The sequence below is a fragment of the Osmerus eperlanus genome, chromosome 3 (assembly GCF_963692335.1).
Source record: "Osmerus eperlanus chromosome 3, fOsmEpe2.1, whole genome shotgun sequence".
Classification (NCBI taxonomy): domain Eukaryota; kingdom Metazoa; phylum Chordata; class Actinopteri; order Osmeriformes; family Osmeridae; genus Osmerus; species Osmerus eperlanus.
In genome coordinates, this window is record NC_085020.1 from 5,821,225 (window position 1) to 5,846,846 (window position 25,622).

Consider the following 25,622-nt stretch of genomic DNA (forward strand, 5'->3'; position numbering starts at 1 on the left):
CTGGAGGAGGTCTGAGTGATGAGGCTGGCGGTTAGAGAAACAGAAACAACACAAGCTAGAGTTACCCTGGGATAGAGAAGGAGAGGGAAAGAGGGAGAAGGGGAGAGGGGGAGGGAGGGAGGGAAAGAGGGAGAGGGGGAGAGGGGGAGGGAGGGAGGGAGGGAGGGAAAGAGGGAGAGGGGGAGAGGGGGAGAGGGGGAGGGAGGGAGGGAGAGGGGGAGAGGGGGAGGGAGGGAGGGAGGGAGGGAGGGAAAGAGGGAGAGGGGGAGGGAGGGAGGGAGAGGGGGACAGGGGGAGGGAGGGAGGGAGGGAGAGGGGGAGGGAGGGAGGGAGAGGGGGAGAGGGGGAGGGAGGGAGGGAGGGAGTGGCGGAGAGGAGAAGAGAGATGTGGGGAGCAGAGAGGGAGTGGAGGAGAGAGGAGAGCTAGAGAGATGTGGTGAGGTACTGTGGGTGATCCTCGTGCCACGCAAGCCTCACAATCATCTGTTCCCTGACATCATCTATGGGGCATCTCTCCCTAACCCCAACACACACACATCACCGGCCTTCTGGTCCCAATTAGGCAGTTTTTTAACCTTGGTTAACATTCTTTAAACAGTTTGCACAAGGCCATGCACTCTAAGCAGTTTTCCAGCTGTGGTTATGTGTGTGTGTGTAAGTGTGTGCGTGTGTATGATGAGACGTCTTCCTCTGTGGTTTTTCTGTGCAATGTGGTGTTGTGTGACTTGTGGCATGGTAGAAGGCAACAGCAGTGACAACAGTAGAGGCCAGGGGTACTTATATGGACTACTATAGTCGTAAAGCACAGGAACCCTCTCTTTCCTCCTCTCACACACTATCTATTCCTCTCTCTCTCTTTCTCTCTGTCTCTCTCTGTCTCTCTCTCCCTCTGTGCGTTTGATGTGTGCCGCGGTGGTCCCATGCCGTGTGATAGCTCCGTCTGCCAAGGTCACTGAAAGTAGCGCATCCATCACTGTGTGTGTGTGTGTGTGGGTGCGTGTGTGTGTGTGGGTGCAAACTGGTTCTGACGCCAGCTCTCTGAGGCTCCGTCATGGAACTCAGCTCAGCAGTCATGCAGGTCAGGGGGAAGATAAGTCGAGTTGCGCAAGCCCTGCTACCAAGGCCTTCCAGCTACTGACCGGCCACATGCATGCGTGTGCACGTGTGTGCACGTGTGTTTGTTTACTGTTACCTCATAATACGTGTGTGTTCTAACGTTGTGTGTGTTTGTCCTTTCTCTAGAATCCACGACTGTACCTGACACGGCCACGCCCACCTTGCCCAGAATAGAGGACACCACTGCTGCCCTCAGACCAGGTAAACACACACACACACACACACAGTAGGTGCAGATCTTGGGTCAGATTGGTGCTTCTCTCCCAGGTTGAGGTCAGGATGTGGGGAGTGTAAGCTGATGCCAGACCTGTGCCTGGAGGGACAGCTAAACCCTGGAGGGGGTGGGGGACTGGAGGACTGAACCCCCTGAGCGGGTCAAGGTGTTTAGGAGCACATAGATGATGTCATAATGTAACCCAGCACCAACAGGCTGCTGGGAGTTGGAGTCAGTTAGAGTCAGGCCTCTGAGGGCTCATTGGGGAGAAGCTGTTTTACTGGGAATATGAGTTTCGCAGCTTCAGGCCAGAGGCCAGAGATCAGAGACGAGGTTCTGCTGTTGCACTTCCTCCCTAAAACTTCCTTTGGATACTTTAGACTCAAGTTATGGGCACACTTAGTGTAACGAGTGTAACGTACTGTATGTCTTTTTCTCTCTTATAATTCTCCCTCCCTCACTCCCTCCGCAGTGACCAGTCCGTCCTTCCAGGGTGGTCTGTGTGACTTTGAGCAGAGTCTGTGTGGCTGGACCACTGACCCCAGGTCTGACCTCAGCTGGTCTGTTCACACGGCCAACAGCTCTCCTGGACCTGGCACCAGCCTGGACCTGGCTCTGGCATCTGACGGTAGGCATCTGACGCTCACACACACACACATACAGCAAATACATTGTGAGCTTAAAATGACAATGCACACCCTGACCACTACTGACAGACAGTACAAACAACCTCCGGTCACCCTGTTTCTCTGGACTGGTCCTGGTCCTGGTCCTGGTCCTGATCCTGGTCCTGGTCCTGGTCCTGGTCCTGGTCCTGATCCTGATCCTGGTCCTGGTCCTGGTCCTGGTCCTGGTCCTGGTCCTGGTCCTGATCCTGGTCCTGGTCCTGGTCCTGGTCCTGGTCCTGGTCCTGATCCTGATCCTGGTCCTGGTCCTGATCCTGGTCCTGGTCCTGGTCCTGGTCCTGGTCCTGGTCCTGATCCTGATCCAGTTCTAGGGGCCGTCAGATAGTCACACAGTTAGATTGTGTTGATATGAGCTCTGCTTCTGCTCCATAGATCTCTCCCTGGCTCTATACACAACACTCCCAGGAGGGACTGCTTGTTTGCTGCCCTAACACTCTTACACACACACACTAACACACACACACACACACATATACTGTACCCACGCACATACACTCACACACATATATGCTGTACCCACGCATGTACACTCACACACACATATACTGTACCCTGATATATTGTTTTTTATTATTGTTGCTTGTCTTTTTTTCCACAGGTACACTTGCACTTATAGCAGTTCATATTGTTTAATTGTAACTTGTTTAACTACATGCTCTTATGGTTCTTCCCTTTGGGCACTTACTTTGGTTGTTCACAATGTGTGCTTCATGTTTTGGCTACTCGCAATGTTTTGTGGCTATCTCGTTGTTATGATCAGTGACCTATGCACTTTGTAAAACTCTCTCGCTTTGGATAAAAGCGTCTGCTAAATGAATAAATGTAAATGTAAATGTACCCACGCGCACACATTCAGACTCACACACACACACACACACACCTCACAGGCATTTCTCTTTATGCTAACTAGACTTCCACACACTCAGAATCTCCTTTGCATAGTACGTAATTAATTTTCCTTTTTACATTCCCAAGGATCAAAAAGAGAAAGAAGGAAAAAAAAAACATTGCACTGTATTAATTAAAGACAAGAGCTGTTTAGGCATTATACAATAATAGTTATCTCAACCTTGATTCATAATTAATTCATTTTGATCTAGATTCCGAAAAGTTTTCTCCTAACTCAGGGTAGAGCAGGGAGAGCGGAGTGCCGAGTCATCGCTCGTGTGAGAGACTGAGGTGATGAGGCAGGGTGCTGTGAGATGGAGGAGGAGGAGGAGGACCAGGTGCTAATCACTGTTGCCAAGCTGTCCTGTTAGATCACACTGAAGCCCTTCTCCCCCACCCCCCCACCCCCCTCCCTCTCTCTCTCTCTCTATCTCTCTCTCTCCCTTCCTCCTCCATCTCTCCTAATTGTCTTTCTTCTCCCTCCGAAGTGTCAGACATAATGTTGTCGATAAAAAGTCCATTTGCTCCACGGTTGAGGGCTGGGGGAGTTCTCCCCAGCCAGCCAGGCTGCAGTAGCTAATGTTTATGGTTTTGTTTTGAAAGCCCAGTCCTTTCTCACTCACCCTTTAGCTGTGAGAAGAAGTGAGGGAGAGGATAAATAATTAATTTAGCGTTTAGCAAAACACACACAGGAATCCTTACTCAATAATGATGGCTATGCTGAACAAGCGGCAAACTGGGCAAGCATTAGCAATGGGCGTCAGCATTTAGCACTACCTGAGGTATTAAGAGAAGATCAGTGTGTGTGTGTGTGTGAACAGTATGCATGTGTGTACGCCTGCTATTTATGCCGTCATTAAAATGCATGATAAAAGTGTCAGCTTTAATGCGGTGAGCCACAGCCCTCAGTGGTGATAGTGTGGTAACAGGCTAGCCCAGGAAAGTCCTGGAGCTGACAAACAAGACGCCCACAGGAGACACCACTCACTGCTGCTTCCAACTCTCCATGTTTCTCCCTGTCTGGACACAAACCCTAACCTCTGCATCTATCCCTGACTTCCTGCTGTTCCAGACGTTGGCAACTTCCTGCGCATGGACGCGAGCGGCCGTCTGGAGAGGCAGCGAGCCCGGCTGGTGAGCCCAGAGGTGGGGCCTGAACAAGGGCATCTGTGCCTGCTGTTCTCCTACCAGCTGCAGGGGGAGGCCCAGGGCAGCCTGAGGGTGCTGCTGCAGGACAGTGACCAGGAGGAGACCCTGCTCTGGGCCCTCCGGGGAGACCAGGGCTCCCTCTGGAAAGAGGGCCGCACCATCCTGCCTCAGTCCCCCAAAGAGTATCAGGTAGGGGCCGTCTTCCCTCCAGATCGCACCATGTCACTGTGTTGGGCCGTGTGTGTGTGCTGGTCATGAGGGAGGCTTGAGGGGCAGTTTGGGTCTCCGGAGAAGGACGGCATCTCATCGACCTTCTGTCCTGTGTTCCAGGTTGTCATCGAGGGCTTCTTTGAGCATGGAGGCAGGGGACACATCTCCGTAGACAACATCCACATGAGCTCCACCACTGAGCTGGAACAGTGCACACGTAAGTGTGTGTGTGTGTGTGGGTGACTACTCCCATTCCGCCTGAAGTGGTATAGTTTGACTAAACTAACCGTCTTTCTCTACATCTATCTCTCGGTCCCTCTCTCTTTTTCTCTCTCTTTCTCTCTGTATCTCGTTCTCTCCTCTTTTTATTACACCACAGAGAAGGAAAATGTTCTCTTTCACAAAAACCACAGGAAGTGGAAGGAACTAGGCCACACTCAGCCTCTGGGCAGGGATTCTAATCTATGTTTCATTAGATTGCTCTCCTTTCCTCCCTTGTTGGTAAACACAGCCTTTCCGAGACTTTACTGAGAATTACTAGACAGAAAGAGCCGCCCAATCACTGAAGAAGTGAGCTGTGTATTCACATTCTCTCCCCCTCACACACATACACACACAAACGCACGCACAAAAATAATCACACATACAAAAGTCCCATGCATGCATTACTGTAGACATACATAAGACATTGTGTTCTTGCAATTGCTAGTGCTACTCCGAAGTCATTGGGGCCTCAAAAGAAAGGATTCTGGGCAGAGACTTTCTTCCTATTTAAACCTCATGACTTTCATAAGTATCCTGCCCTCCTTAACCCCCCCCCCCAGCCCCCACCTTCCATCTCCATCTTTCTCTCTCCTTCCCTCCGCACCCCTCCCTCTGCCCACTGAGAAGGTTCTTATCAATGAAAGCAGCCTAGCCATGGTGGCAGGCCTGCCAAGGCAGCTCCCCTGCTCCCCGGCTCTGCACCGCCTCATTGTCTGCATTCCACCCATTCTTAATAAGTCTTCTACTTTTTGTTAGCCCTCCTTCACTTCGCCCCTCTCTCACTTTGCCCCGTCTCCCTATCTCCTCGTCTCTCTCTCTCTCTCTCTCTCTCTCTCTCTTCTTTTCTGCTCCCTATTCCCTCCACACATTTTGGCTCCTATTAGTTGAACTCTCTCTCTCTCCACTGCTCCCTCCCTCGGTTGCTCTCTCTCTCCTGGAGGAAGCTCTCAGGAAGAGATTGTTTCCTCTTCCTCATCTTGTTAACAACAGCCTCTCTCTATTTCTGCTCCATCTGGAGTCCATAACGGTCAACCACAGGATGAGTTACAACCCCACGCTGGGGTCCATTTGGAGTTAATATTTAATGAACCTGAGTAATGCTGAATTACTGTACTGTATCTCCATTGTGACAAGTAATAGGTCCACTAAAGTTTTGCACTGTACAATCATAATTTCATGGCCTTTGTAATCATTTGTTTTCTTTTTCTCTTTCTCTCAGAACCCTTCGCTGCCTTCCCTCCTGACATGACCGGTGAGTTGGAACCACTGTCCTTCTGTGTGAATGTCCCTGCTTTCTGCTTGTTGCTAAGCTCAGCTGTGTCGATGATACGATGCTCCTACAGTCCAGGTTCCATACTGGAGCTACAGTGGGGGGCTGTGCCCAGGGCCAAAGGCTAATATCTGAGTCTAAAAGAGTTAGGGGGGCATCATGAAAACCTCTGTCCTGTCAGCATCCCAGCATCGTCTGAGCATGACCCCCTGCATGCAGGACCGTGACCCCTGTTATGAACCCTCATCTTGTCACCATGGAAACCATAAATGGCAAAAACAACAACAGCCATATAGACCTACAGTACTGCCAGTGGCATCAATTAATGATCACTATGTACAGTATCAGTCACGGCAGGTCATGTCCCCTCCCATCTCAGTATGTCTGAGTTGAGTCACTGGGATGTCCCCCATTTAAAAGTATTGACCTGGTATGTCCACTATATGACAATATGGCCCTAATATGTCCCCTATATGAAAACACGGTGCTGGTATGTCTACTATATGACAGAATATTCCTAATAGATCCACTCTATGATAGTTTCACTTTAATATCTCCCCTATAGGCCCTGGTATGTCCCATATGGGACAGTGTGGCCCTGGTATGTCCCATATGGGACAGTGTGGCCCTGGTATGTCCCATATGGGACAGTGTGGCCCTGGTATGTCCCATATGGGACAGTGTGGCCCTTGTATGTCCCTTGTAGATGTAAGTGTAGACCATGTGTAGCTGGAGAGGATATAGAGCAGCAGCCATCGTTCCTGTTGTGTCATCATCCCGTCGTCCTCTGACTGTGTGTTCAGCACCATACAAGGAGCCTCTCTAGGAGCTGCTTACTCTAGGAGAATGAAATGCAGAGCTGGTGGCGCCCCAAGTTCCCTTTCTGCTCCAGCGAGCAGAGCAGTCCTCAGACAAAACAGACAGACAGGGTTTAGCCAGATTATAGCCCTGCTTTGGTACTCCTCTTATGGGCAGACACGGAGGGGGGGCAGTTTGTGGTGCCTCGGATCTAATATGCTTGTCAAACACCATAGGTCAACTTTAGTACCTGAGGGGGGCTTGATTTATTTTCTTAATTGGACTAGCTGAAAAAGGGCCCAACCTTGTGCTAAGTCAAGCCCTTCTTTGACCAGAGTTCTGTTTTTTTCTGTGAATGTTTTGGCTTTTCTTGCGAGGGATGAGGGTGGGTGGGATGGGGTGTCCAGGGATGGGTGCACTGACCAACAGACTGAACCCCTCGTGTCCTGGGTGATTTGGGGTTGGTTGCCATGGTTTCCGTAACAGTGTTTGGCTTGTGGTAGTGGAGACTGGCAGATGACCATGCATGCAACAAAAGAAATGCAGACCAAGGACAACAAATCTGGAGAGACCACTCCCAGAACTGACCTTCTCCTCTGGTGTCTGATTCAAAGTTTTAGAGAAAAAGCAAAATGAGGGTCGAATTTGGTTTCTGGAAACCTGGTCACTTCTCGAGCTCACTCCTACAGGAGCTTTGAAATCCAAGCTGTGTTTAAATCTTTAAAGAGGATCTTCTGAACTTTAAAGAAGCCTGCTTTCTCTAGATTTTCTCTTGTGTGAATTTCATTTGCTCACGGCAGGTTATTCACACCGAATTGAACAAAGTATTCAAACAATGTCTTTAATGTGGGCTTTTGAGTATCATGACCGGATTAATCTCTCTCACTCTCTTTCTCTCTTTCTCGATCTCTTTCGTTTTTTCTTTCTCTACCTGTCTTTTTCAGTTTCTATTTCTCTCTGTCTCTCTGTCTCTCTCTCTCTCTCTCTCTCTCTCTCTCTCTCTCTCTCTCTCTCTGTCTGTCTGTCTGTCTGTCTGTCTGTCTGTCTGTCTGTCTCTCTCTCTCTCTCTCTCTCTCTCTCTCACTCTCTCTCTCACTCTCTCTAACCTTGCTGTAAAAAGTGCCTCCCTGTGTACACTGAGCTACTATACCCACAAGTAGCGCTGCAAAAGAAACATAGCTTTGCATTGACCAATCAAAACCCTCACTGGAGCCAGCATCGCATGAGCCTCTGCGTGTCTATGTGCGGCAAATGTCTGCTCTGTTTGAAAAACAACAAGTCACACATTTAAAAAAAAACAATACAAACACGGCCTATATGAGTCTCTACCCTATAAGGCCTGCATGTCTCTCTAGCCCAGCCAACCTGTTGTGTGTCTCTTCACCAGCAGGGGGGGCCCTACCTGCCGGCAGTGAGCCCACCGTAGACACAGTGTCAGTGCAGCCCATCCCTACCTTCTGGTATTACGTAATGGCCGGCGCGGGCGCCCTCTTGCTCCTGGCGTCTGCCACGCTGATCATGGTGCTGTGTTGCTACCGCTACCGCCTGGCAGCCAAGAAGACCCAACACACCGTGTCCTACCAGAGCCACCCCAACCACCTCCACTACCACAGCAGTGGACTGGCTGGCCCAGGCCTCGAACCCATGCTCTCCATCAGGATGGAGAAGGATGAGCACCCCTGCTCCCAGGGTTGAATGGGGGTCCGTGCGATACAAAATCAACCCAGCTTTATCGTTCCCTTGTGGGGAGATTACAACAGACACAACTGGACAGCAGGAACAGCTGTAGACTATTTGCTCAGAGACACTAAAGACTGTGAGACTGTGAGACGGCTTGAAAAACCCCTGGCATCTCGACCAATCACAATCCTCAGAGAGCTCCCTGCTTTCGGAGCCCTCTGGCGCTCCTTCTGAAACCTGTGAGAAGGCCTTCTCTCCTTCCTGCCCCCTCTCCCTTTCTCTCTCCTTCCCCTCATCCAACAAGGGTCTTTCTGGGAGGACTGGAGGCTGACGCCTTCGGCTGGTACATAATCCCATGATCCTCTGCTCGTGGAGAATGTGATACAGCACTGTCAAGAGGACACATCAGCCAAAACTGGTGGGGGGAGGGAATGAGACTGGTGGGGGGAGGGAACGAGACTGACGATGGGTGAGAGAACAGGAAAGAGAGAGGTGAAAGAGAAGGAGGGTGACGTAGATTGAACAAGAGATACGGGGACCTTATTTATGGCTTGAAGCTGCTCATTTGCCAAGACTCTCTTACACCATCAGAGGGGAAGCCCAGGTTCAGACACACACACACACACACACACACACACACAGAGGTTGAGAATGAAAATTACTGGGGGAGGCTCTGTCAAGCATGACAGACAGAGATTTTCTGCCTTTTAAAGAGAGGACGTGTGTAATGTGTTCCCTCTCTGGGTTCAGCAGCAGAGATGGTCCTCTGATAGAATATATACTGGCCCTGCCTGCAGACTCTATACTAACAGACCAGACACAGGTGAGGATTTCACACTGTTAAAGCATGAAGGACCTTTAGCATAACCATTTCCTCTCACTGAACACACTAGACTTCCCCTCCGGACGTTGACAACAATGTCGTTGGTTCCCTAACACAACTCCTCTCCTCATTGAGTTTGCCTGAATGACTTGCCTGTGTCCGATTCTATTCTAAACTGTTGTTTTATTGCCTATACGAAAGGACTGGAAGACTACTAACTGTGCTGGTGTACTTGTGAATGGAGCTGTGGGCTTTCTTCTTATGCAACCGTCTGGGGAAGGCTCCCAGACGGTCCTCAACTCTGTCCGAGCCTCCTCCCCTCTCGGTCTAGGCCTTAACCCTGGGAGTGGTCCTGGCCTCCCAAACACACCTGTACCACGTCACTATGAACACTGGTCATGCTCTTCTACATGTGTAGTAGCGTTGTGGTGGCGTTGTTGTTGTTTCAGTGTATTGTGATCATTTCCTTGTAATTACACATGGATGTTTTTGTGTTTTTTATTATAGTGATCTCCTTGATCTCTTTAAGAGATTTAAGATCTGCTTTAAGATCAACTTAAAGCAGTGTGTGTTATTCTTTATTTTCTAAGAGATGGTCCTCTCTACTGTTTTATATTTGTTATCAAAGATATCCTTGCATTGTTGCTACGGTACTTACTTGTACTTCGCGTATTTGAAACATACATGTACATTGTGTCAATTTCAAAAACATAGTGTTTAAGTTGCTGAATTTATTTCCCATGGGTGTTACTGTGTCTACGGTAAATGAATGTTTGTGGTAAATGGAAGGAACTGCTGTTTAAAAGCTCCAAACCCCAGTGTAGCCCACTGTGGAATGGATTCAGTTTGCTCTGTAAGCAGCTGTCAGGCACTTAAAGATCACTGTGTAGCTAGCTACCAACTATCAAACAGTTGCTACAATCACAGTGTAGCTAGCTACCAACTATCAAACAATAGCTAGGATTACTGTGTAGCTAGCTACCAACTATCAAACAGTAGCTAGGATCACTGTGAAGCTAGCTATCAACTATCAAACAGTTGCTACAACATTTGCTCCCAACTACCTTCCACCATTTGGCTTTTGAAAACCAAGCCGTCTGTCGAAGGGACTTTTGTCCATCTCCTCCATGACGAGGCTGGGGGCGGTGAGAGAGGGAAGGGTCAGCCCCCATCCTCTGCCTGGCATGAGGTGGAGATAATCCCTGTTCACCCGGAGCCGTGAGCAGTATCGCCCCGCTAATCTGGCCCTTCCACGCCTCACTGGAGAACAGAGATCAAAGACAGAGCCGTCTTTCTGTCTTCTAAAGATAGATTCTCTCTAGAAGGCTACTAAGGTCTCCAACATGATGGAACATGAGAGCTATGTGCAGATAGACAGGTAGATGGACTGATGGACCTCCAACCATCAGATACACTTATCCTATGAGTCAATAATTAAATTACCAATTTCCTAATGCAATATCTAGAGGTTCCATTTGCCAGGGTTACGCATTCTTTACACTATCCTTAAATGAGAACATTATCTGTGTTCTGTGTATCTGTCTTATATATACACAGAAATATTGTATGAGGCCCAGTCAACTCAGCACAGTACTGGTATAATTGATCTACTCCTATGAGTCAGACTAGCTGCCCCATCCAGTCTTGATCAATGTTTGTATTTTATTCATCCACAGGACTGATATATGACCTGTATTTATGTGCTGCCACCCAAGCATTTTCCTTTCCTCTTCAAACTTTTTTTTTGCTGTATTTGGATGAAAAAAGGAGCTGGCATGTTGTCGTGCTGTTAAATCAACTCTGGTTTCCTCCCATAGGTTAGTTTGAAGCTCTTAATATTTCTAATTAGTTAATGGATCTGATTACATTTATAAAAACCTGCAGTAAGCAGTTCTCCCTCGGCCCATTTTCTTTCTCCTCCGCTCCTCAAAGTAATATTAACGAGCCGGAGACTCGGAGGGGTCCTGAGCACCACACACAAGGGCACATGCTGCCAAGTGTCTGTGGCAGTGCCGGCTGAAAACTCGCCCGCTCCTCCGCTCCTAATTGAGGAGGTAGACATGAAAGGAGACTGTGGGAGGTTTTGGTTGTGTAGACCGGGTCTCTCTGAGGTAGTTTTGTAAGACAGAGGAATGGTGTTCTTACTGTGGGTCTAATTGGCTTGGGGAGAACTGCGCTTCGTCCTTTACTGGTCCTTTAATGTGTCCTTACTCGCTGCTCTTGAACTACTGTTTTCCGCAGCGAATTCTGTTAAGAGATTAAGTTTGAAGTCGTGAAGTTTGTCTGTCATGGTTTGATTGAAACTTCCTTGATGTCATTTTCTTGACTGATGTCACGTTTGATAAACATGGGTTCAGCGTTGACACCGCGACAGATTTGTCTGTCAGGCGAGACTTTCTTAATGCCGACTGGCTTCGACCAGCACCGCCCCTGAGCCTGATTGGCTAAGGCTGACGGTGCGCAGGAGCCTGATTGGTTGGTTACTGTGTGCACTTTGCCTTCTCTTTTGTGAATGTCCACTACAGGGCCTTGACTGTGATTGTTGTTTAACTGTTAGCTACCTTAATGCTACACCTCAGCCTGTGTCTCAAAGATATCGCAGAGTATTTTAGCCTGTCCAATTTCATGGTCTTGGAAATATATTGTGGAATGTGATAATAAAAAGTGATATTTTTCTATGAAAAAGTTGTGTGCACTGTCTTCTTCCCTATTTCAGTCTGGAACACTAATAACAGGAAACTCAGAGATGCTTGTCACAAAATGAAAGGCTGTGAATTGAACAGTGGTATCTACATCTTGCCATGGTGATGGGTGTAGTCTCATAAATGAGCATTCGCAGAGCAGAAAGGTCGTCTCTCCATGATGTGTTACCTCCATACTGTGTTTGATCAGCATGTTTGTCTACCCATGGTCCCCTCATCCCTCAGTTTGAAGTACACCCAGCCTGTGGGCATCCAGCATGTCTACAAACCTCTCTGTCTCTGCCTGTCTTCCAGATCAGAGACCTGTGGACTTTGGGAAAGATCCGTTCAACGAGGGAAAAGAGCGTGTAAACGGAGGTAAGGAAGGACTGTTCCACGTCTTCCTCTCTCTCTCTCGCTCTCTCTCTGGCTCTCTCTCTGGCTCTCTCTCTCTCCCTCTCTTCCTCACTCTCTTTCTCCCTCTCTTCCTCACTCTCTCTCTCCCTCTCTTCCTCAATCTCTCTCTCCCTCTTTTCTCTCTCTCTCTCTCTCTCTCTCTCTCTCTCTCTCTCTCTCTCTCTCTCTCTCTCTCTCTCTCTCTCTCTCTCTCTCTCTCTCTCTCTCTCTCTCTCTCTCTCTCTCTCTCTCTCTCTCTCTCTCTCTCTCTCTCTCTCTTTCTCTTTGTCCACTATAGCAGATGCTGCTGTGCTGCTACCTCTCACCCCAGGCGTTTTTCAGCTGTGTTCTGTCTAAACTCCTCTCCAATCCCGCTGGCCCTCCTGGCGTTTCAATCTCACAGACAATAGTGCAGCTTTGCTAGGAGCCCCATCTTCTCCACAGCCTGGAGCAATGTAGGTCTCGGTGGTCCCCAATACATGCCTCTGGCTGGGAAGATATGACCGTGTGTTGCTCCAGACGGATCATGTAGCCTTACTGAGTCTGTGTGTGCGTGCGTGAGAGAAGGAGATAAAAAGAGCACATTTAAGAAAGAAAGACAGAGAGGGAGTGAACTTTGTTTCCTCCCAGACTTCCAGGGGAGACACGACAGCCATGTGTCTCCCCCCTGCCCCCCTCCTTCCACATGTTCACCTGAAGCTCCTCCTGGGCAAACACAGCATCTGTCTATCAGCATCAATGTTCCTACCTCACACCCCCGCACCCCCCCCCCTGAAAGATTCAACACTGACACCTAGACTCCATCACTCTCCCTCTGTTGATGATGCAGTGTGTGTGTGTGTGTGTGTGTGTGTGTGTATCTGTATAAACCACTCCACATTCTGGAGTTAATTGCAAAAAGGCTTGTTGATGTGTCTCCATTTATTACTCTGATTAGAATCCCCTTGTCTAAATGCCAAAGCAGCCAGCCAGCAGAAGTCATGCAAAGATAAAACCCTGTCGTTCGCAACTCAAACCGACACCAGTTCTCAGTCAACTTCAATGGAAGTGTCTAATTGGCGTGTCAGCATGTGATGTATACTCCCTCCTCTCTCCCCCCCCCCCCCCCCCCCCCCCCAGGTTTCTCCTTCCCGGAGTGGAGCACGCCCAACCCCTCCCTGGACCCCCCCGTGACGCGGGTGTCAGAGAAGGACAACTCGTGGCTGTACACGCTGGACCCCATCCTGGTCACCATCATCGTCATGAGCTCGCTGGGCGTGTTGCTAGGCGCCGTGTGCGCCGGCCTGCTGCTCTACTGCACGTGCTCCTACAGCGGCCTGTCGTCACGCAGCTCCACCACGCTGGAGAACTACAACTTTGAGCTGTACGACGGCATCAAGCACAAGGTCAAGATCAATCAGCAGCGGTGCTGCTCCGAGGCCTGAGGGGCTGAAAACACACACTCACACACACACACCACCCACACATTCGACCGACCACCACCTCGGAACCCTCTGGGTCACCCGCCAAACGCCAACCGGCCCGTTGACCCTCCGGGGTTTTCTCATTGCCCTCTAACCCCACCCCCTACACCACCTGCCCGCGCCCCCCTGCACCCCGCCTGCCCCCTGCCTCCGTCCCCTCCTCAGCCTGCAGGAGTCCCCTGCTCGAATTAAGCCTGTCAATAAACCAGACTGACTTGCTAAATGACCCACTACACGGCCTCTGACCTGGACCTGTGCTGAGCCTGGACCCAGACTCGGACCTGTGACCAAGCAGAGACAAGGACCTCAAGTCTAGGCAGTAGGCCGTTTTCGTGGGATGTGACAGAGATATCCAAACATATCAATCTTAATGCCTATCCCCCCAAAAACGGAAAACAAAACAAGAATTTCTAGATTTGTAAAGACGACACGTTTTTTCGTTTGGTTTACGGAGGTTAGATATGAGTTGTGAGCCTGGAGTGTTTTAGAGTATTGCTAGCTTTGCCAGCGCTGCGCTTGCGTTTTGTGAACTCAGTGGCATAGAGGAACTATCGTGGACTGATTCTGTTCTGTTCTAGACCCGTGTCTTAACCCCAAAACAGTTTGTAGCGCCCGCCCTGTAGACTGTGTGTGTCATCTCTAGACCTTCTCTCGTGTGTCCACTCTTACGCTTCAGTTCATCTCGTCTTTTTAGCATTATGGATGTTTTCATTACAGACTGTGAGAAGTGTCTTTAAATGAGTAGAGCTGCAAAATACAGAAAGAATACAACTTTATCTAACATATTGGATACTTAACGGCTGTTTGCGTAAGATTAGATTCAGTGTTAGCATCGTCTTTTTTGGTATTGTTTGCTTTTTTTTGACCGTATGATCTCAATCCGCGCGGCGCTATGCCGTGTTTTATTGCAACCTATGGATTGCCGAGGGTTGGAGAGAGCCATGGAGCTAGCTCCACAGGAACTGCATGTTCTCAAGGGAGAAGGAACTCACTACTGAGAAAGACTGACAAAATAAAAGAGAGAGAGAGACATTGTCCTCTCTCTCTCTCTCTGTCTCCCTTTTGCAACATTCCTGAAGTGAACACCCAAACCGCAAAGACAGAAAGGAGGACTATGGGAGTCTGGGCTGCCCCAGCCTCTCCTGGACACATTATGGAGCCTTAAGCTATGAGCTACTGGAGGAGAGCCATTGAGAAAGTGTTCCTGGACGGGCCTCCACTGGAGGCTCGGAGGACCAGGCCTCACACTGACTTCATCCTGCTTTTCCTTTGCGCCATTCTCTTCTGTTCGTTTTGGCCATGAAAATAGAGGTTAATCACAAACAGGCTTTTTTTTCCTCTTTTTCTTTTTCTCTCTTTTTTTCCAATCTAGGTCATGTTGTTTTGAAATCTGTTGGGCTGCCCAAAAGGAGAGACAAGGAGAGAGAGAGAAAAGAGAGAGAGTAAGAACTGAATATCTCTCCATTCCATTACCCAACCTCAGCAAGGAGTCTCTCCCCACCACTCCCCCCCCCTCTCTCTGCTAGTGCATGCTGGGTAATCCATGGTTATGGAGGAGATGTGGAGGGGGGGCGTTCTGAGAGTTGATTAGGAGGTGATGAAAGACACTGGGGAGGGAGAGAGGAGGGAGGAGAGGGGGGTTTGAAGTAGAGGTGGAGGTGGCCCATCCAACTCCCTTTTCAATGGACTCTATAGACTGTTTTCCAAGTGCCTTGGGGCTCTCTCTCTCCTTCTCTCTCTCCTCCTCTCTCACACTCTCTTGCCTGATTTAGCTTTCCTTGGAAGCTGTGATAGTATTACCTCTTCAGCCGGGTAAGGGGGGGGCTGGAGGAACTCAACGACATGGAGACCCCGGCACTGGCCAGATAACTCAACTGATGTTTGTAGACTTTGTACAGAAATGTTCTTTTTTAATGTTATTATTATTATTATTTAAATAAAGGATGAATAACATGTGTTTGGACTTTGTGTGGTTATCGGCTTGCCTTGATGTGCTGTCGGCAGGTGGTGTGTGTGCGTTTACGTTTGGGTGTGTGTGTCCGTGTGTGTGTGTGTGCCCGCGTGTGGGAGGTTGTTATCTGACCACAGTGTTTGAAGTTCTCTCCTGGGCTTCTGTTTTGAAGGCGAAACCGGACCGCGTCGCTCTGTCTGGGCTAGCTTAGACAGCTCACTCACTCAGGTCATTTCACACACCAAATACTCATGCACGCACACACACACACACCCTGTAAACACATGCCATGCCAGTCTTTCTCTCTCCCCAGGGGTGCCCTATTAGCTGCTGGTTCCAGTCTTGCAGTAGGAGCAAAAGGAACAGGGCCTCAGCACATCAAAGCTTCCATTCCAGCAACCCTGCCGCTCCCCCCCCCCCCCCCGCACACACTCACACACACACACCCCTGCCCTGGCACTCCCCCCAACCTCCACCCACTAACGTGACTGGCTTAACACCCCCCCCACACACACACACACACACACATACGAGCATCTCACATGATCATCTACATTGCAAGGGTCATCGGAATGCCATAAATCAGAGCATACACTCTCAGCATCGACAGTCATGAGGAGGAGGAGGAGGAGGAGGAGGAGGAGGAGGAGCAGGAGGAGGAGGACCAGGAGGAAAAGGAAGAGCAGGAGGAGGAAGAGCAGGAGGAGCAGGAGGAGGAGGAAGAGGAGCAGGAGGACCAGGAGGAGGAGGACCAGGAGGAGGAGGACCAGGAGGAGCAGGAGGAGCAGGAGGAGGAGGACCAGGAGGAAAAGGAAGAGCAGGAGGAGGAAGAGCAGGAGGAGCAGGAGGAGGAGGAAGAGGAGGAGAAAGAAGATGCAGAGGAAGAGGAGGAGGCCTTCCCCCCTCCTCCCAGTCAGTCCATCTCTCCCGGGTCCTCTCCTTCCGACAGATCAAAGCCAAGTTTACTTTATTCTCTAAACGAGCCATCAAAGAACTGACTCCTCATTAACACTCTTTCACAGGCCTTCACACACATACATGCCCGCACGCAAACACACACACACATACTGAGGGCTATTCTTGGTCATTGGACGTGCACAATAGGAGACGTGTCATACACTAAACTAATGAATTGTGCGACTGTGGTGAGTATAATGGTGGAGCTAATGGTGATTACAGCTCTATGCTGCAGCCCATTAAGGTCTGATGCCAGTCGGGCCCAACCCTGAATCATCAGCCTGGATTTCATGAAAGGATGCAGAGGAGGGTCTGGGGAGAGAGTGGGAGGCTGTGTGTGTGCATTTATATGTGCGTGTGTGTGTGCATAGGCCCTGCTTGGCTGGAGTTCTCTCAGCCGCCCAGTGGCAGATGGCAGAGAGATGGCCTGAATGGCCGGAACAGGAGGAGGTGGGGGGTGCCGAGGAGCAGGGAGCAAAGCTCAGACGAGACGCACTGCCTTCATCCTCTTCCCGCTCTTTACATGTTCCTTTGTTCCTGACGCTCCTCTTCTTCCCCCTGCCTGCCTCCCTTCATCCTCTTCCTCTCTTCATCTATAGCTGAGGCTCTGATGAGAAGGACATGGGGAGGGGTGAGACAGGGAGGAGAGAATAGGCAGTGAGACAGGGAGGAGAGAATAGGCAGTGAGACAGGGAGGAGAGAATAGGCAGTGAGACAGGGAGGAGAGAATAGGCAGTGAGACAGGGAGGAGAGAATAGGCAGTGAGACAGGGAGGAGAGAATCGGGGGGGGTTCTGTCCGTGAAACTGCCCCCCCCCCCCCCAGTGAGAGCCTCTTGTCTCCTGGCTACAGCAGAAACCCCTCCTCCTCCCACTCCTAACTCTCCCTCCCCTGTCTGGCTCACTAACCATCAACCAGAACAAGGAACCACATATTGGCTCATGTTGATACAGCTCGAAAACAGCTCCATCAGGGAACAGTGCAGAATGTATATGCAGCGTACATGCACATCAATCAAGGCCCGGGTGGCTGTAGGGTAAGTAGATGGCCTGAATGCTAGACTTTGTACATCCCATCCCAGTCAGAGTAGAGCTGTGATATCAGGTGTCCTCTGTCTCAGCATCTTCTCTGTTCTCAGTCGGGGGCCCTGCCCTGGTTCTCACGCTCTCCTCAGATCTGGGCTTCTACGTAGGAAGAACCCTGCCGTGGAGAACTCTTTAGAGGAAAGCGCACACAGCGCCTCCACCCTTCTTTTATCCCCGCTGTCCTCCCTGCCTCTCACTCTCTCACTGTGCCGTCTCTCTCCATCCTCACATTCTTCTGTCATCTCTCTCTCTCACACTTGCTCCACTGTTCACCACCTCTACTGTAGTAGGAGAGAGATCCTCCCTGTTGCCTCCCCCCCCCCCCGCTCCCCCCTGACACACTCACACACACAAACTCACAGACACACACACACACACAGACCAGGTACAACAGACCACAGACCTCAGTATTCCATCTGGAACAGCTTCTCCAGTATGGATGTCCTGTCGTATTGCTAGCTAGCTGTCGACGCAGCAGCACTTTTACTGCACACCATAAATACAGGCTGGGCCACAGATTTACTGTCCTCATATGGAACTGAATGGTGAAACAAATTATATCATTATTTATTTAATATACTGGAGAAATACTGCAAACTGAACAGGCCTATGGATGGATATTGTATTCTGCTTGGATTTCTGGCTGTTTTCCCATTAGTTTTTCTGTGTATGTGTGTGTGTGTGCTATGCTATGCTTTATGTGTGGGCTGTGTTCCTCAGGGTGGTGTAAACAGCCCTGTTGGGTGTGTTAGGTTGTCTTTGTTCGAGCCGGGCAGTGGGAGAGGCAGGTCTCCATGGAGGGTTTTGCCCTCAGTGGAGGTTGGCGGGGCACGGTGTGTTATGCCAGGGTACACCAGTGGTATAACAATGGACATTTGTTCACTTCTTGGACCCGTTAGTTTTGTCTGCTCAGTTTGTCTTCATCTCCTCAGCCGCTTTGACCTACAGGCCTCCAGCAGCAAACTTTACCGGCAGTCACCAGGAGTCTGTAGAGCAGGCTTCTCATCAGACACAACTCGAGACGGCTAGGAAACTAATACTGCTTCACGCTTAATGATTGGGTGGTTTCATGTGTGTGTAAGAATGTTTGGGGAATTTGGGTTGTTGCCAAATGTTGCCCATGACCATGGAAAATATTATTAAAATTTTCGATTTCTCCGCCAGTGTTGCAGAACTCATTTTTTGTTCTTTTTTCGAGACCTGTTAAGACTTGAGAGTACCTCCTGGGGCTAAGTTGTCCACCTGGGCTTTTTTAGATGCATTGTGTTGCTGACATTTCGAGTCTTCCTGCAGGTCTTGTGTGTGTTCCGAGGAGCCTGTTGAAACAGCAGGCCAGAAATAGCAACAATGAAGCAGGACTATCCCCCAAGGAGCAGTGGACTGCAGCCCTTAGGCCGGCCCTTTGATCTGGGTAGGTGGCACTGCTGTGTGTGTGTGTGTGTGTGTGTGTGTGTGTGTGTGTGTGTACATGCATATGTGCACGTGTGCGTTTGTGTGGTTGTGTGTGTATATGCTTGTGCATGTGTGTTTGTATATTCTTGGCAGCAACAGCAGATGCCTGCCCACCCTAGATTCCAGTGGACAGAAACTCTGGCACTGAACTAACTACCCCTCCTCTTCCTCCTCCTCCCTCCACCTCCTACTAACTGTACGATATAACACCCCACACAAGCAGAAGGCCAGCAATACACACACATGCATATGCATATACACAATCATATGGTATACATCTCACACACACACACACACCATCTGACTCTTGTCTTGACTGCTTGACCTTATTGTAATCAGGGAGGTATTCCCCATGAAGCCCTGTCAGCCAGCTGGTTGACAGACATGACGGCCCTCACACCTCCTCAGGTCTGGGGGGGGGGGGGGGGGGCGGGGGCGTGTCTCCAGAAGGCTGGCTGGTCTCTGAGCCCTGGTAGGGCCATCAGAGGGCATGCGTGTGAGAGACAGGGCAGCTACAGCTGGGGGGGGACTGGGGGGGTTCATACCCAGTGGAGCAGATATGGGAGAGGGGGGAGCAGAGGAGGAGGAGGGGGGGGGGGGGGCAGGATGGAGGTAGAGGGTGGAGACGTGTGTGTGTGTGTGATCAACAGAGTGTGAGTCACTGCCTTGTTAAACAGCCCCTCACAGTCCCTCACAGCCCCATGCTGGGATCTTTATTAACCTGCAGACACACACACACACACCCCTGCACATGCGGTCACTTACACATGCACACACACGGCAGCAGTTTGCCCATAGGGCAACAAAGTAGTCTATGGGGAAACAGCTCCGGTGTAGTGTGTCTCTGAATAGTCACCTTCCTGGTAATGTTCCCATTCTTCATATATGAGTGGAGCTGGGAGACATACTTAAGCAATCACAGTGATTGTCTGTGTGTGTTTGTGGGCGGATGTGTGTATATGTGTGTGGTTGTGGGTGGGGGTGTGTTTGTGGTTGTGTGTGTGTGTGTGTGGCTGTGTGTGGGTGGGGGTGTGTGTGTGTGTATGTGTGTGTGTGTGTGTGGCTTTGTGTGGGTGTGTCTTCTGTCTCAGACAGAGTAGGACACACGGCGGGGTCTTCTCTAAGCCCTTCGATATCAACCCCCCTAGAGGAGGGTTTACCGGGCTGCCCAGCTGGTGAGCACTCCCCTTTCACGTGTAGCTCTCTCGCTCTCTCCTTCACTCCTTCTCCCTTTCCCTCTCTCTGGCCCGTTTCACTCTCACTCTCTTCTTCGCTTTCTGCTTCTCCGTTTCCAACGTCAACCGTGGATGAATCGAAGGTCGGAGAAAGTGAAAGAAGGAGAAAGAGTGAGATAGATAGAGAGAGAGAGTGACAAAGAGAGAGAGAGAGATGAAGGTTCATCCTCCCCTGCGGTGTTAAATGAGGGGTTATCAACCCCCGGACCTCCATCCCTCTCCTCCCTCCCTCGAAGTGGCAGCTAGCAGACAAGTGGTGTATGTGTGTGTGTGACCATGCGTGTGTGTGACCATGCGTGTGTGTGACCATGCGTGTGTGTGACCATGCGTGTGTGTGACCATGCGTGTGTGTGCTGAGTGATACGCAGAGTTTTTGTACACGAGAGACTTGTCTCTTGCTGAGGTCAAGAGGTCATGAAGTGGGCCTCTTACAGTCCGCATATAGATATGGAACGCACTATGTCCAGACTCTCTGGAGACAGTAAGCAAGAAATATGTAGAAACAGCCTCACATGAGTTATGATGTTATCACCTGTTTGCCTGTTCTACTGTACACATTCGCTGACTATGCTTGGTCATGTAAGGAAATGTTCTGTGTACACTATATTTGAACTTGTCTATCCATTGTATATTAGGACGGTTGTGAACCATATGCCTCACTCATCTGACCACTCTGTCGTGGGAAGGTCACATTATCCGAGCAGCTCGTTCAAAGAAACAAAGTCAACTCTTTTTCATTGTCGCGCATCCTTCCGGCCAGCCTTCTGACAGATCTCATCTTATCACTGCGGTTTAGCCGAACCCTCTTTGGGTACTTCATTCCTGGTGTTAAGTAGTGTATTCCAGTCAGGATCTGCTCTGTGGAAAGGTTGAAACAGACAGCAGTACTGAAGCTACATACACTACACCTTTTCACCCTCTCCTCTACACCTCCCCTTGCTTGTGTGAAATAAACAGCAGCCACCACACAGGGGTAGGCCGGTTTGTAGCTCACATTTCTTCAGACGGATGTGCTAGCAGAGCTGAGCTGGGAGACACTTATCTGCTAATTAAACTCCTGGGTATTTAGAAGTGAGGAGAGACAGACCACACCGAGTCCTCTCCTCTCTTCCTCTCTCCTCTTCTCTCTTCTCCTCCCCTCTCATCTCTTCAGTCCTACCCTTCCATCTCCTCTTCTCTCCTCTCCTCCCATCTCCTTTCTTGTCATCCCCTCTCAATCCTCTATGCTCTCCTCCACTCTCCTGTCCTCTCCCCTCCTTACTAGGTGAGATCTAACAGAGAATAAAGAGATGTTGGAGTGTTTCATCAGACCACATTGAAGATGAAGGCAACACACAAAAGAGACTCTGTTCTCTATGACTTACCTGGCTGAAGGAGAGACAAGAGGTTAGAGCACGTTCCTCCCTGTGCTCCAAGACTCCATGATGAATGCGGACGTTGAACCTGTGATAAACACCTTCAGATTCAGATATAGGGCACATATCACCTGAGGTATAGATGGGAAGATGTGTGCTCCATTCAAGATGTGGGGTGAGAGGTGCTCAAACAGGACAACCAAGAAAGGCTTAGTGGTCAGTGGTAGGGGGAGGAAGGGACGGAGGGAGGGGAGAGGAGGGGAGGGGAAGGGAAGGGAGGGAGGGATGGGGGGGTAGGCCACAGAGGCTGTTTGTGAGTGGGTCTCTAAGTGAAAGGAGATGTCTGTTTTATGAATTAGGCTGCGTTCCTATTCTCTCCGTGATTCACTCATCACTGGCTAAGCTCCCTTTCAGTCAGGCTGTTAATTGAAGTGTTGACTTGGCTGGGAAATGAATAGCCTCAGGTGGTGATGTGGCACGGTGGCCAACGTGTGTGTGTGTTTGTGTGTGTGTGTGTGTTTGTGTGTGTGTGCATGCATGAGGATCCCTGGGAGCACATGTGTGTGGGTGTGTAGGTCTGTGTGGGTGAGGTTGTGCGAACGTGTGTGTGTTGGTTATGTGTGTGTTTGTGTGTGGTGTGTGTGTCCTAAGCACAGCCTCAGGTGGGATAGTGCTGCCACTCTTCAGCCAGTCTAATTGTTTTCAGGTGCAGGCTAATTTTGTGACTCTTAGCTGAAGATGATCAGGGAACGTTGTCTGACTCCTGTCTCTCTGTCTGGGGAGGCCTGTGATTTACTGCACTGGTCAAAAACTGCAGCTCCAACTTATCCCCCCAAAATAAACGTAAATATATCATGACTGATAAATATAACAAACTCCATATTTTATGTAGGTGCTGATATGTATGTGTATGTGTGTGGAATTGGGATATTAGTAGTGTGTTTGTGTGTCCCGGCCCACATTAGCGTTAGGGTTAGTTAGCGTAGCGTCTTCTCTCTGCGGTGTAGCAGGCCGCAGGTGGCTCTATTAGCCTGTCTAAACACTGATGCTAATGATGGGAACACACTCTGGCAGCATGGAGACACCACACTGTCATGGAATAGACCTGCCTGTTGTCTCAGCCTTACCTTGGACACACTCTAACAGGTGTGTGAGTGAGTGTGTGTATGGGCGTGTCAATTTAGGGGGATGAAGAGTGGTGGCAGAGTGTGTATGTTTGTGTGTACATGCTTTAGGGCTTGCGGGTGCGTGTCGATGTATGTTTGAATGTGTGTGTGGGGGGGTGATTGGTGTTTCCATCAGTCATTGTGCGTTCCTGTGCGTGTGTGTGTTCCTGTGCGTGTGTGTGTTCCTGTGCATGTGCGTGTGTTGGATGTGCAGTGGCTCCTTCCACCCTAGCTCATTTTGTCCAGGCTTCGGTCTCAGTCTCCCAAGACTGTTCTAGCAGCTGGGCTGCTTCCAGTGGCTCAGCATTGTAACATTTATCATTCCACACACAGCTAGGAGGCAGCAGCCTCGATAGAGACAACAAGATTAACAGCACATGATGTTCTACAGTGTGCGTGTGTGTATTTGTGTGTGGGCGTGCGTTTGTGTGTGTATTAGTGAGTGTGTGTGTGTCTACATGTGTGTGCACAGGTACAACACATGATGTTACGGTGTGCCTGAGACAGAAAGAGAGAGAGAGTGGGGAAAGGAAAGAGTGATGAGTGTGTGAGCAACTGTGATGGGGGCGGTGCCCTGAGGCCGGTGCCAGCCTGGGTGTCCATTAGAGTTGGAATCAGCACATTGTCATTTGTAATCACAACAGACTGTTAGATTGATGAGAGAGCACCGTGGCTGTTTAAATATTTATATCTCTGTCTGAGGAGAGGTAGAGAGAGAGAGAGAGAGAGAGAGAGAGAGAGAGAGAGAGAGAAAGAGAGAGAGAGAGAGAGAGAGAGAGAGAGAGAGAGAGAGAGAGAGAGAGAGAGAGAGAGAGAGAGAGAGAGAGAGAGAGAGAGAGAGAGAGAGAGAGAGAGAGAGAGAGAGAGAGAGAGAGAGAGAGAGAGAGAGAGAGAGAGAGAGAGGTGGTAAAGATAAGTAAAGAGAGTGAGAAAAGAGAGATGAGAGGCATAGAGAAAGGTTGAAATTACCAGAGAAGAGCGAGAACAATACCGATGAGGGGAGGAGAGGAAAAAGAGAAGAAGAAAATGGCGAGACCAGAGCGGCCAGAGAGTGTAAAGAATTGGAGGTTCAAAGAAGGAGGTTAAAAGTGGCTGAACGAGAGAGAGAGGGGCGAGTGAGGGAAAGAGGCTGAACGAGAGAGAGAGCGGGGCGAGGGAGGGAAGGAGGCTGAACGAAAGACAGAGAGGCGCAAGGGAGGGAAGGAGGCTGAACGAGAGAGAGAGAGGCGCGAGGGAGGGAAGGAGGCTGAACGAGAGAGAGAGAGGGGCGAGGGAGGGAAGGAGGCTGAACGAGAGAGAGAGAGGGGCGAGGGAGGGAAGGAGGCTGAACGAGAGAGAGAGAGGCGCGAGGGAGGGAAGGAGGCTGAACGAGAGAGAGAGAGGGGCGAGGGAGGGAAGGAGGAGACTTTTCTCAGGCCCTGGTGTAATGCAGCGTTCCGCTGTGTCAGTTCCTCAACTCCACCCCTCAGAGGTGTCCGCCCCCCTTTCTCCTCGCTCCTTATGAGGCTCCATCCTCCTCTCCTCTCCCCACCCCCCCTCCTTCTCCCTCCTCTCTTAGAGGGATTATTATGTTTATGTCTGCAATGCTCTGGCCTCCTGGGAGAATGGAGATATTGTTGTGCCCACTTTTCTCACCTCCTTTATGGAAAGGCCCTCTTCTCAGGGAGGCAGACGGCTGAGATGAGGTTGTCCGCGTGGGTGTGTGTGTGTGTGTGTGTGTGTGTGTGTGTGTGTGTGTGTGTGTGTGTGTGTGTGTGTGTGTGTGTGTGTGTGTGTGTGTGTGTGTGTGTGTGTGTGTGTGGGTTTGCAGGGACTATAGATGTGAGACAGACGTTCTTACAGACACGTCCCTCCCAGAAGACCTCACTGGAATCGGGGGGTTTTTCTTTTTTTTCTTCACACACACACACACACACACATTTCTCTATCCTGCCAGTGCACCTGGTTCTTTCTCCTTGCCCACTCAAGGCCTTCCTCTGGCCACCTATTTGTTAACTATTTGGCTTGGAGAAGCAGGGCTGTGTGTGTGTGTGTGTGTGTGTTTGTGGCTCAGCCCATCTAAAAACACTGTCCATATGGTGCTCCATTGAAGAGGCTGTGATCTAATGGACAGGCCCAGTGATGGAATTCAGCTTCAGTGTCTCACAGACCATTGGCCATGACTGCTTTCTGGAAGGCTGTGAATTTCCCGTGGAGAATGGATATTATGCAGAGCCGCCCCCCGCTCTGGTTCACACCATAGTATAGAAAGCAGGATCAACACCTCTCTGATTGGGTGAGTTCTCCCGGCACCTCCAGGCTGTTTGGGCCCTCATCCATCCAGAGAGAGGTTGCCAGATTGGCCATAAACCCTCAGATTAGGGGGAGAGTGTTTTAAGGGGGAGGGCTGGGGGGTGGGGGGGGGGGGTCATGCTCCCCCAGAGATTAAATGATCTGATATTTCACTCCGAGCCCCAGATGGAAGGGGCGGGGTCAGGGTGGGGGCAGGCTGGGGGGTTGGGGGGCTGGAAGACAGATATCCTGGGAGGTGGCGGGGTGGGGTGTTGTTGTTGCTTTGGTGGAAAATATAGTGCTGCTGCTCTGTCCTGCTGATGGAAATTATCCCCTTCTCCTCATTGGCTCGTATCTCTTCCTCACACCACTGACTCTCCCTCTCTCTTTTACTCTGTTCTTGGCCATTAACCACATAGTCTGTCACAACCCAGGCCAAAGTTATTACTCTTATTATTATAAATTATGTCAGGCTTATTATCTGAGCAGCGCACGTGCAAGTTTGGAGCAGTT

The 25,622-nt window shown here is 50.1% G+C and overlaps 1 protein-coding gene across 1 annotated transcript in view; it reads left to right on the plus strand.

The window, feature by feature from the left end:
• Nucleotides 1–15,595, plus strand: part of nrp2b (neuropilin 2b) — an 80,520-nt gene extending 64,925 nt beyond the window's left edge. Inside the window, exons 14-21 of the mRNA XM_062456229.1 lie at nucleotides 1,243–1,317; nucleotides 1,803–1,958; nucleotides 3,977–4,242; nucleotides 4,384–4,480; nucleotides 5,747–5,779; nucleotides 7,983–8,285; nucleotides 12,095–12,157; nucleotides 13,295–15,595. Coding sequence (XP_062312213.1) covers nucleotides 1,243–1,317; nucleotides 1,803–1,958; nucleotides 3,977–4,242; nucleotides 4,384–4,480; nucleotides 5,747–5,779; nucleotides 7,983–8,285; nucleotides 12,095–12,157; nucleotides 13,295–13,599 — 1,298 coding nt within the window. The 3' untranslated portion in view covers nucleotides 13,600–15,595. The remainder of the gene's footprint in view (nucleotides 1–1,242; nucleotides 1,318–1,802; nucleotides 1,959–3,976; nucleotides 4,243–4,383; nucleotides 4,481–5,746; nucleotides 5,780–7,982; nucleotides 8,286–12,094; nucleotides 12,158–13,294) is intronic.
• Nucleotides 15,596–25,622: the final 10,027 nt, after the last annotated feature.